This window comes from Leucoraja erinacea, chromosome 5, assembly GCF_028641065.1.
Source record: "Leucoraja erinacea ecotype New England chromosome 5, Leri_hhj_1, whole genome shotgun sequence".
NCBI classification, from domain to species: domain Eukaryota; kingdom Metazoa; phylum Chordata; class Chondrichthyes; order Rajiformes; family Rajidae; genus Leucoraja; species Leucoraja erinaceus.
This window is the reverse complement of record NC_073381.1, coordinates 67,173,391-67,185,732: the sequence shown is the minus strand read 5'-3', so window position 1 is coordinate 67,185,732 and position 12,342 is coordinate 67,173,391. Positions and strand designations below refer to the sequence as shown.

Sequence of the window (12,342 nt, the reverse complement as noted above, 5' to 3'; positions counted from 1 at the left end):
CGGCCGATGGAGCGGTTGTCAAATATTTGTCTGTCCCGGTCAGTTGCACGCCATCCGCTCAGCACCATCCCAGGTCGCTCGGCTGCATTGACCACGCATAAAGCGATTCCATGCAAACTTAAGTCAATATAATACTCTTAGTGCAGGACAGCATTGGACGATCGAGGCTAATCCCGGTTAATATTCTAACTCGAGTTTGTAGCGGTGCCGGGATGGGAAGCAGAACACGGCTTTAAGGAAAACCATAAAACTAACTTGACCAATGATGTCTCAGACCTCTTGGATTTTTAATTAATTTAAATAGTCTGTCTTCTGGCGTTTAATGGTTCCAATATTAGCAATGAAACGTGGAATGAAAATGAAACATGGAAACGAAAGGGGGCGAGTTATTGTCCAGGCCGGTTCAGAGACTCTTTTAAACTCCCGCTCCTTGCAGCGTGTTAAACAAATTTTAGTGTCTGTGATGGACACCGCTCGAACAGTTGGTTGCTGGTAGACGCCAGAATCCGATTCGACTTCGATCCGCAGTGAAAACCCGCGTCTAACTGTCCGCTCAAAGCCCTTGTTCCCAGAAGAAGAATTGACAGTGAATTCTCGTCAGCGAGACCAAAGTTAAGTGAGCGAGCAGACTTGCCCGAAACCAATGGCTGTGACATCTGCCATTTCCTGCAAATGCATCCCAATGGCTAACCACACACACACTCGCACTAAAAACGATGCTGATATTTCTTCTTCTCCTGGTCAGACATCTAGGCACCACAGTGACGAATATTTTGCAGTTCGGCGAAGAAACACATGAATGTATACCCGGTTCACTTGAAACGTCATTTTAAAATAAATTAAGGGGCGAGCGAGAAAGATAGGCGATTCTTTCCAACATGAAACAAAATAGTTTTAAAAGGATGCACAGGAAGGGAAATTTATCTGAAATCGACAACATTGGAAATGTTACTTTTAATTAGTCCCGTTTGCTTTAAATACAGCACTGCCCGCAGTTTGGATATTTTACGTGAGGTTTGGGGGTAAATGTCAAACTAGATTTTGTAGATGGATCCCATTATAAACCTGTTTTATGTTTATGTAAATGTGACTGCAGTTTCACTCTTTTCGTTTGATTTCTCTGTCTTTCTCCGCTAGTTATTTTGCTGGATTCCAAAGCGCAGCAGACGGAGTTGGAGTGGATCTCTTTTCCTGCTGATGGGGTAAGTCTTCAGGGACTCCCGCCCGTCCCCCCGTCCCCCCAATACTCAGCCCTCACCACCACCTTCGGGATCACGTCTCTGCCATTGGTTCTACTTTTCGATTTCATTCACTCCAGCGGTTCCTTCGTGACCGCATTCCCCTCTCAGTTGGGGAGCAGATCCACTGTTTAAAGTGATTAACGCTAATCTAAAAGGAAATGTTATATCACAGATCGATGACACCTTCCAACGTTTCGGTAGCTGAGACCCGGGGCAAATTAAAATATAATAAATAACAGTCAATTAATTTCCAATACACACTCAAAAACAATAAAACTAACATCGTTCTTACCCCTGGAGTGATCCGTTGACTTCTCCTTTCTCTTAACTATGTATTCATTTCGTCAGAAATAAATGCAATTTTAATCTGGGAAATTTCCCTTTAAGTAACTTTGCTGGACTTGCACTTTATTCAGGGCAATTAATTATAAAATTTACCCCACACTTTTTTTAAAAAGCACCTAATTTTAATTGGGCGAACATACAGTTTATCACACAGGGTTTATGAAGGGCTAATTATATAAACAAATAGATATGAAAATAGATAAAGTTTTGAAGTACATTTGAGATGATGGGAAGATGGAAATGTTGTTACAAGTGGAGTACAATAAACAATTGTGTGACTCTAGTAGGTCACACTTTCCCCATGGAGGTTTGTCCTGCTTGTGGTGCTTTCAGTCAGTACACCAAGAGAATGTTATAGTCATCTTGGAGCTAAACCCAGACACTGGCAGGCTGGATTCAGCTTGTGCCACACGGTATCTGTGGTATTTACTGGATTGTTCAGGAATTAGATAGCACCTGCAATGAAGAATGTTATGCTTAGACAATTCTCATAGAAAGGATCCATTAAATGATGAAAACTGTGGCTATTTACACTAGACATCATTACGGATTATACTCTTCCTGCAATTATGTGTTTGTCTTTCCAATGTAAGGTCATGTAATGACTGTTTTGCTTTCATACACATTGTGAGCTATTCTTCTGATGTTAGATATATATTTAATTTCCCTTTGTATTTCTTTAAAAAAAATCTTGTCCCATTGGAAGTTACTTTGCACAGTGCCGTAACGTTCCTCTTGCTTTGTTGAGGTCAATGCGTAAACAGATATTTATATGTGATCCACAGAAGATAATTTCCTGAGCAAAGGTTTTGAGAATAATTGTTTGGATTATATCAGGACAGGGATCATACAGTTACCACAGAATTTGTGCAGGAAATAGTTATCTGGATTTATTAAACCAGAGTTCTGTAGGGGAAAAAAAAAAATTATTCCAGAGAAGTATGCTAATAAATGTAAGCATTTAGGAGAAAAAGGGCAAGTGAATGTCACAAGAATGCTGTGAAACTTATCAGCATGGGCTATTTTGCAATACAGTAGCATCTCAACAATTCACCAACAAGGTCTATAAAACAAGAACTGTGCAAGTGCATTGAGAAACTGTGAACTCAATTCTCTGTTTATATTTTAGTTGCTTCTGAAGAAGTAATTTTTTGTGCTCATTCAGATGAGATGTTAATCCTGGGAATGGAACATTCAGTACCATTTTCAACGCATCTAAAGGCAGGGGAATAAAATGCTAAATAATTCTGTTGAGCAATACGCTTTCACCTATTTTGCAATTTGATTTTCAACACTTTCCATCTTTTTATTTTCTCAAAGACAAACCTCTGATCTCGCAATTTTTAGCCGCTGGGCCCCACATACCTTCAGAATTTGCCCAATCTCACAGCATTTGGAATATTCACAATTGCCAAAAGGCAGGCATTGTAATCTCATCAGATTGGAATATATTTAAGGTCTTCTTGATAAAAAGGCACATTTTGTCATAATTGAATCCATTTGTATAACGTTGAATCTAAACAAATGCTATTCTCAAGACATACAGATTTCAACATCTTTCAATGAAGCAATCGTATTTCAAACTTCTGATGTGTGGATAAGATCCACGACTATTTGTAGCATGCAAGGAGTTAAGTTACCTGCACTATAACATAATAAAGGCACAACTTTCTCTTGACTGGAGTGCCCTGCAGTCAGTTATCCAGCAGAGGGTTTTGTGTGAGCCTTGCAAATCTTGTGATATGGAAACTGCAACAGGACCTCAGTAACAGGGTGTTTGTCTGAAGTAAATGAATATCAATGCTTTGCACATTCCAGTAGTTGTCTGCACCATTACATGGGGGCTTTTCATAAATGGGATTTAGAAAGGATTGTTACTCAGCTCATGAAAAAGGTTTCAGTTTATCTTTGAAGCAATCAGATAAAAGATATGCAATTTTGGTCAAAAGGTGGCTATACTGAGTGGCTTTGTTGTCTGAGCTTGTCTTTTTAGAGCGTTTTAGACAGAACATTCCTCTTTACTTGCTCTGGTTCACATGAAGGCCCTTAATATTGCTACTTTTCTTCGTACCAAAAGGCATTACTTGGTGCGATCATTGTCCTAAAATTGTCTGCCTTCTTTTAATTTGAGCCTATCTCTCATTAAAATAATCCTGGATTATTACGGCAAAGGAAGAGCCAAATAAACCGTTGCATTTTTTATGGTGTAATGAAAGAGAAAGTCACTATGTCATTGCAGTTGTATCCTGCAGAAAATAATTGGTTAAAATATAGATCACGTTTTTGTGCAAAAGACCACTGGGTGTATTGTGACAATTTAAGAACATTGATTTGTATATCTGTATCAACTCTGATGCTGAATGTAAAATGTCAACTAATATTTACGAAGCAAAAGTACTCAAGTTTCCATAATTATTTTCTGCAAAAACTTTTTTTTCCCCTGAATAATGATGCAACATATATTTTAATGTAACAGGTCGAGCACCTATCATACCACTTTATAACCACACAAGTTATTAGGTGTTTGGTAGTAGAATTATAAACTGATTTCAGGGAATTAACAGTTGAATCATTGTGGAGAAGGATTTTGACTTTTGCCTTTACATTTCAATTGGCAAACTGTGGTCAGGGTTCACTTTTTTAAAGCAAATAGTAGCAGAAGTTCAAGTATTGTGATACACAAATTGGATCTGAAATCAAGCAAATGAAATAAGTAAATCTTTTTATCACGATGTAGGGATAGTTAAGGACATAGGCAAATGCATATCCATAGAAATTAGATCTGTACTGGTGCATACAATACATGTGTCCTGGCATTGAGACAAGCTGTGAGAACAAATGTTCCATCTCTTTTCATTTTGTAAGACTTTATTTTATTCTGCCAATGCGCAATGTGGTTTGTATATTTACTACACTTTTTGTGTAGTTGATAGGAACTAATGAAGAGCTATATGTAAAGACGCCAACCATGCACTTATCAAGATCTTAATCAGGAAGCAATTGAAAATTTCATTGTTCAGGCCACGATGAAAAAATTAAAATGTAACTTAGATTTTGTTTCCCACTGATGTCTGGAAAATAAATTATAGAAACATAGAAACATAGAAATTAGGTGCAGGAGTAGGCCATTCGGCCCTTCGAGCCTGCACCACCATTCAATATGATAATGGCTGATCATCCAACTCAGTATCCCTGAGATTATGAATTGTTTTTTAAAGCTGCAGTTGGAGGGAAGCTATTGAACCCTGAGCCTGTTTCACTTGATAAATTCATCCAGCCAGGGTCCAATCCACATTGATTTAATGTAAAATCAGAAATTAAAGGCACTTTACTTCGTTCTCTAGTGTTGAGGATAAAACATTCAGAATTTTGTTTTAAAGTACATGGAAAATCCTTTAAAAGTTCCATTTCATTTCCGGTTGTTATCTCTTGCTAAATTGTTCTTCCATTTTATTTTCTACTCCCTCGGGAAATATTGCTGTAGATTTGCCCTTTGCTGAGCCTGCACTGCAGGAGAAGTTAAGAGATAAACGGGATAATGTGGAGATTGTCTCACGAAGAGATTGAATGGTTTAGGCCCAAATTCTAGTGTTTCAAGTAATGGGAGATGATCTGATGAAAGTATCTAAAAAATGTAAGCCTCTTGACATAGTAGATGCTGAGGGTCTGTAATGTCTGATTAGGAAGTCTAAGATAAGAGATGATATCTTTGGAATAAAGGACTGATAATTCAGTCTTGAGATGAGTAATAATTACTGCAGTCAATGTGTTAAGAATCTCACTGTACTAGAGGGCCTGAGAATATTTGAGAGAATTTATAATTCCAATGAATCAAAGGTTGTGGGGATAGCGCCATATTATGAGACTGCAGTAAAAGATTATCTATACATTTATTGAATGGCAAAGAGTCAAATGACCTAGTCTTAATCTTATGTCCCGAATTGCACATTTCCAGAAACTCTTTGGGGATTGATATCAGTGAGATCACTGACTACGTGGTAGCCTGCTGAAATGGAATAAGCTATGAGCACAGATAAGATCCCATCTCACTTTCTGCATTACATGTTCATTGTGAATTTCACTGAAGTAGCTTATTGTGATACCAACGTACCATAGATTTTTCTGGTGCTTAGTTGACAGCCCAAAAATCCAAAGGACCCATGCAAGTTAAGTACTGAGCTTCAACCTTTCAGAGTCTCTCATGGTTACAGCTGCACTCCAATTTCTTTCCTAATTTCTCAGCGCAATGTTAAGTGAGCAACTGCCTTGCTGGGAGTACATTCTTGCCGTGCAAGTAATCTGTTCGGGGGGAAAAAAATATCTGATCCTGCTTTCTGACAGCTGCATTGGATTCTAGGGTATCCCATAACCCTCAAATACCCAGCACATGCCAGGGCTCACGATTGGACTTACTTAGGCACCAATTGTTCTTTGTACTCTGCTTAAGTGGCCATGTGTCAGATTTGACAATGTAAGTTGACAGGGGCTTCAATTATGTGGCATGCAACAGTTCAACTCTCTCACCTAACCTTCCCAAGAGCATTTCCAGTAGAGAGCTTCACATAAGCTCCATAAAATCCAAGACTTACTTTGGTCAATTGTAGCCACTGCCATAACGATAACTTGGCTGAGTAAGCTCACACTAATGATCCAAGCATGGTTCCCAACAGCACATGGGATAAGTTCAATTAGTCATTGAATGAGCCAGTTGCTCAATTATAAGCAGCATTGACATACAGGTTCCAGTATTTAGAAAAATGAAATATTGAGCAATTTCTGGACATATTGAAAACATGTAGAAATCAATTGAGCATTCTTTATTGACCTGGTTGTTGGTGAGAGATGAGGATGAGTTGTTTAGGTGGAATGAGGATGATTGTTATAATGGGAAGGAATTGTTTCCTTCTGTCTTGGGTGAGCAAATATGTCTGAATGTTCGGTTTGGAGTTTCATTAAGAATGTGCACATCTGCAGTATATTATGACCAAGAAACTCAGACTGGGAATATGACATAAGAAATATTATGGGCAGGTTAAATTCTGGAATAGAAACCAATGTTAGGAGCACACCAGCTTGTAACAGCAGTTGGTCTGTAGTACAAATGTGGTGGTTGAACCATCATGATATAAACTTAAGATAGATACAAAATGCTGGAGTAACTCAGCAGGTCAGTTAGCATCTCTGGAGAAAAGGAATAGCTGACGTTTCGGGTTGAGACCCTTCTTCAGACCTGAAACGTCACCTGTTCCTTTTCTCCAGAGATGCTGCCTGGCCCGCTGAGTTACTCCAGCATTTTGTGTCTATCTTTGGTGGAAACCAGCAGCTGCAGTTCCTTCCTACACATGATATAAGCTTATTGTATTTTCCAATCGTACCTGCATGCCTTAGAGAGGTGTTAAAGTAACTGCAAGTCCCTATTACCTGGTTGCATCTCAAGTGGAGTTGAATTAATAACATCAACTCATTGGCTCTGAATCTTTTGTTGAAGGACATGGATTGTGTAGGATAGTTTGATTTAGCTGACATTCTCTTTGAAAGCTTTTGTGGAATAACCTCTCTGCTGAATTCATACACAATGATTGCATTTCCTGTAATCCAAAGCTGCCCAATCTAAATTATTCCCTGGTATGTCAAGGATAAAAATATAATTAATGATGTTACATGATAGAACAGAAATGCTTGACGTATCTTATATTGTCCATCACTCTTGAGTGAATCCCTTTTTATTAAAAAAATAGCTTCTAACTGCAGTCTTTAAATATGTCAAAGGGTGTTTTCAATATTTTAGGTGTCTGTTTATTTTCTTCTTTGGGAGAGTTATATCTTGCTCTTTTGCGTTTCAGTGGGAGGAGATCAGTGGTGTCGACGAGAACTACATTCCCATCCGCACGTACCAGGTGTGCAGAGTAATGGAACCAAATCAGAACAATTGGCTGCGGACTAACTGGATTGCAAGAAGCAATGCCCAGAGGATATTTGTGGAGATGAAGTTTACCCTGAGGGATTGTAACAGCATTCCAGGAGTCTTGGGGACATGCAAGGAGACATTCAACCTGTATTACTTAGAGAGCGACTCAGATGCTGGCAGGAACATCAAGGAGGTTCAGTACCTCAAAATAGACACCATTGCAGCAGATGAAAGTTTTACCCAGGGAGATCTTGGAGAGCGTGTGATGAAGCTCAACACAGAAGTGCGGGAAATCGGGCCCCTGTCGAGAAAGGGATTCTACTTGGCTTTTCAGGACGTGGGAGCCTGCATTGCCCTGGTGTCTGTACGTGTTTACTATAAGAAGTGCTGGTCCATTGTGGAAAACTTAGCAATTTTCCCGGACACCGTGACGGGGTCTGAATTCTCGTCCCTGGTGGAGGTGCATGGCGCTTGTGTCAGCAATGCCGAAGAGGAAGCAGAAAACTCTCCGAAGATGCATTGCAGTGCAGAGGGTGAGTGGCTGGTGCCCATCGGTAAATGCATCTGCAAAGCAGGATTTCAGCAGAAGGGGGATGATTGTGACGGTAAGTGCTCCAATTTAGATGCAAGTGCTACACAGATAATTTATCACATCTATTTATAAGTACCTGATTCCAAGGGTGAAATTATTCAATTATCAAAATTCACGATGAAGTATTGTTTTATTTAGATATAACCATAACCTTTTGGATTGACAGGCGTGGATCTTAAGCCAGCTCTTAATTAGTTGGTGTCCTTGATTCTTGCCATGCAATTATTAATGGGTATTAACATCAGGTCGACAAGTCACATGAATGCATCTGCTTCAGTTATATTATTTTTATTGGTTTCTGATTAGTCTGTGCAAGGACTCACTTTGTTAGATCAGGAAGAGCATGATGCGGTGGTAATTATAAGAGCATCTCGCTTGTTTCAAGCTTCCTTACATTGTGTTTTCTGCCTCAATTCTTGAGCATGGAAAACTGGATGACAATGCCAATCGCATAAATCTTCAGTGCGGATAAAAAAAGAAAAACAATGTATGGAAAAAAGCCTCATTTTAAATGTCAGCAGAAATACCTTCCCATCTGAAGTTTTTCACTTAACTGTAGCCTTTGTTAATTATACCTTTTCCTCAAGCCCCTCTTTAGCTTGTAATTTCCAGAGCTCCGTCATCTCATTTTCAGTGTCAAGTACTCAGTTGAAGTCTAGGACAAAAATGATCTTGCAATCATGTTCTGCATTAGAGATATTTAAACATTTACACTGTCATCAAATGCATGGCTGACATTTGCTGATCTTTGGCCCCTGACAGTAACAAAGTAGCACCCAAAGGAGATGAGCGGTGGGCCCTGCTACATGCATACACACAGATGTGTGCTTCCTGATATTGACCCTGCATAGCAAACTACAAACTAATCTTCCAAACAGATCAAGGTTGAGCAGAACACTGACTCTTTTCAAATATAAGCTTCTTTAGCTCATACCTTAAGCTGTAAAAATGTCACTTTGAAGCACTGCAGATTTAATGTCGCTTGGAAATTTCCAATGATTTTAAATCAAAGTCGATATAAACAGCACTGATAGTAGGAACTTAATCTCCATCTGTATTTATTGCAAAGCATTGCATCTGTGGATTAAGCACATGGTACTGGAGAGAATCATTTTGTTTTCTCTCAAAAGGTATGGAAGAGCAAGTATTTCTGAAACCATTATCCTCTTATTCATGAATTGTCAACGCAGGCAGTCTTTGTTTCGAGGACATTCAGTATATTGATATTGTTGCATTTAATTGTTTTGTGGTCTGCCCATTTATGTTAGAGATTTGGTTAACTTCACAGTATACACACAATTTTGGTTGGCCACAGAATTAAAAAGAACTTCAAACCTTATCTTCATTGTGTACAATTATTGCAAAAATAGTCACAGAAATCTTACAGAAATACAGTGCTAGGTATTTGGGTAATAATATCTGTGTAGGAAGGAACTGCAAATGCTGGTTTTAACTGAAGATAGGCACAAAATGCTGGAGTACCTCAGCGGGACAAGCAGCATCTCTGGTGAGAAGGAATGGGCAACGTTTCGGGTCGAGGCCCGTCTTAAGAGAAGTCTGAAGAAGGGTCTCGACCCACAACTTCACCTATTCCTTATCTCCAGAGACGCTGCCCATCCCGCTAAGTTACTCCAACATTTTGTGTCCATCTTCAGGGTAATAATATCTACCAGAAATCAGTTCCAACCAACGTCCTATTTGTTCTGTTATATATTGTAAGTTCACTTTTGGAAATCTTTTGATTTAAATCTTCATGTTCATAATGGGGAAGGTGAGGGTTCAGAATTGTTGTTGATTGGATTGTCCATTGCTCCCAGTAAGTCATAGAACATAGAACAGTACAGCACAAGAAAAGACACTTCAGCTCACAATGTTTGTGTCGAATATGATGTCAAGACCAACTCTTATCTGCCTGAAAATAATCCATAGCTCTCCATTCCCTATGTGCCTATTTAAAAAGTATTTAAAAAACCATTGTCACATCTGCCTCGCCTCCACCACCACCCCCAGCTGCACATTCTAGGACTCGAGGGTGTGACCTATAGGTTGAGTAGGCTGGGTCTCTATTCCTTGGAGCACAGGAGGATGAGGGGTGATCTTATAGAGGTGTACAAAATCATGAGAGGAATAGATCAGGTAGATGCACAGAATCTTTTGCCCAGAGTAGGGGAATCGAGGACCAGAGGACATAGGCTCAAGGTGAAGGGGAAAAGGTGGAGTAAAATTCATCATGCTACTACCATCAGCAGTTGTATCATCATTGAAGATAAGTAAGCCATAACTTCAGCAGTCATGCATGCCCAGGTCATAACACACCCACCACCGTGTTTCACAGATGAGGTGGTATGCTTTGGATCTTGGGCAGTTCCTTCTCTCCACCATACTTTGCTCTTGCCATCACTCTGATATAGGTTAATCTTCATCTCAATAGTCTACAGTGGTTCATTAAAGGAGCAACTCATAATGCAGAGCAAACAGGAATGAGATAATGTGCAGACAATCTGCGCTGGTGATGTTTAGGGATAAGTGACAGGCAAGACTGATGTCGAAGATCCCATAAGATGTTTTGAGGTTAGGGGGAGAAGGCAGGAGTTTGGGGTTGAGAGGGAAAAATAGATAATGCATGATTGAATGGCGGAGATGATTCGATAGGCCGAATGTCTTATTTATACTCCTATGTCTTGTGAATGTACATGAACATGAGTTTTTCAGTGATTTTCATCAACATCACTAAATGCAGGTTAATTTGCCATGGATAAGAAAGTTGTAGAGGGATATGAACCAAACATGGGCAAACGGAACTAGCTTATACGGGGCATCTTGGTTGGCATGGTGAGTTGGGCCGACGGGCCTGTTTCCGTGCTGTATGAGTCTAACTCATTTTTGTTTATAAGATTTATATGCAAATCGACTGCTGCATTTGTCTGCAAACTGAATGCAAAATGCAGGAATAATTAATTATCGGTGAAGTGCTCGATTCAATCAGATGTTAACAAGGTACTTTTTAAATGCAAGTCTAAAATATATATTTTTAAGTTGCTATTTTCATGTTGGTGATTATGAAGTGGAGCTTTTTCGAACTGAATCAAATTGTTCATGTCAAAATCCTTTTGGTGTTGGACCCTGGTTTGATCTCAGTAAGTTTCTGGCCAGAAGTATATTTCCAGCATTTTCTGCTTGGCCTTTGTATTTCTAATTGTGCCTATATTTTGCCTTAGCATTGGAGATTTCCCACTGGCAATCAGTTCACAGCACAAAACACTCCTCACTAGCAAATTAGCACATCATTGATTGCGTGAACAGCTGTTAGGAAAATATCAAATAAAAAGATTCCTAGTCTCAATCTCAGGGTGGCACCTCTATCGCACCTTTTGTTACAATGTGACAGGTGAAATTGCCAAGTTTGTGCTCATTTACTGGTTAACATCCAACTAAATTAGTGACCTTTTGCGAATCAAGGTGAACGATTCATGAGTGGAATAGGAACAATTTTAAGCATTAAGTGGCAACATCAATTACTTGCAAATCAAGTAAATCGAAAGTAATTCCTGTTATTGCCTGAAATTTCCTTAGAGTTGCTCTTTCTGTGATGTATAATCATGATGCTTTCATGATTTATTATGCATATAGATTTTTTTGTGGGGGAATGATTTGGCATGACATTGGTTTGGATTGGGACTGAAATATAAGCTAGTGTAATGTGGGACTGATATATGTTGACACAGTGATTATCCCCTTCCTAATATATTCCATGGCTTGCCTGTGCCACTCTTGTTATTGTTGTGTGTGTTTAAGACCACCTTATGAATTGTCGAGGATATCGCCATGAGAGCCTGAGGAACAAGTAAGGATTGACTTCTGAAGGAAGAATGTGGAGCAGCTTGTCAAATGTACTTGTCAAGATCCAGCACATCAGTGTAGCTGAGTGTAGAACTGTGGCAATGGGCTTGTCACAGAGTAGATAGACATTTGCCCATCCATCTACCTGCCGTGAAGAATGTTTGTAAACATACTGGGCAATCGGAAGCATTCAAAATCATTATGTGTCAAGAAAATATTAAATTAAATGGACAGGAAGGGTTTGGATGGGTGTGGCAAGGTATCGGCAAGCCAGACTAGCTTGGTTAGGAAACTTGGTTGACATGGATGAGTTGGTATGGATTTGTTTCCATGTTTTATAACTATAACTGTATAATGTTGAAAAAAAGCATTAAAAAGTGCACACACACACACACACACACACACACACACACACA

At 39.3% G+C, this 12,342-nt stretch overlaps 1 protein-coding gene across 4 annotated transcripts in view; it reads left to right on the top strand.

Moving 5' to 3' along the window:
- Positions 1-12,342, top strand: part of epha7 (eph receptor A7) — a 252,404-nt gene that overhangs the window by 1,826 nt on the left and 238,236 nt on the right. For all 4 annotated transcript variants that reach the window (XM_055635837.1, XM_055635835.1, XM_055635836.1 and 1 more), the window contains exons 2-3: positions 1,138-1,202; positions 7,430-8,099. In XM_055635837.1, coding sequence (XP_055491812.1) covers positions 1,138-1,202; positions 7,430-8,099 — 735 coding nt within the window. The remainder of the gene's footprint in view (positions 1-1,137; positions 1,203-7,429; positions 8,100-12,342) is intronic.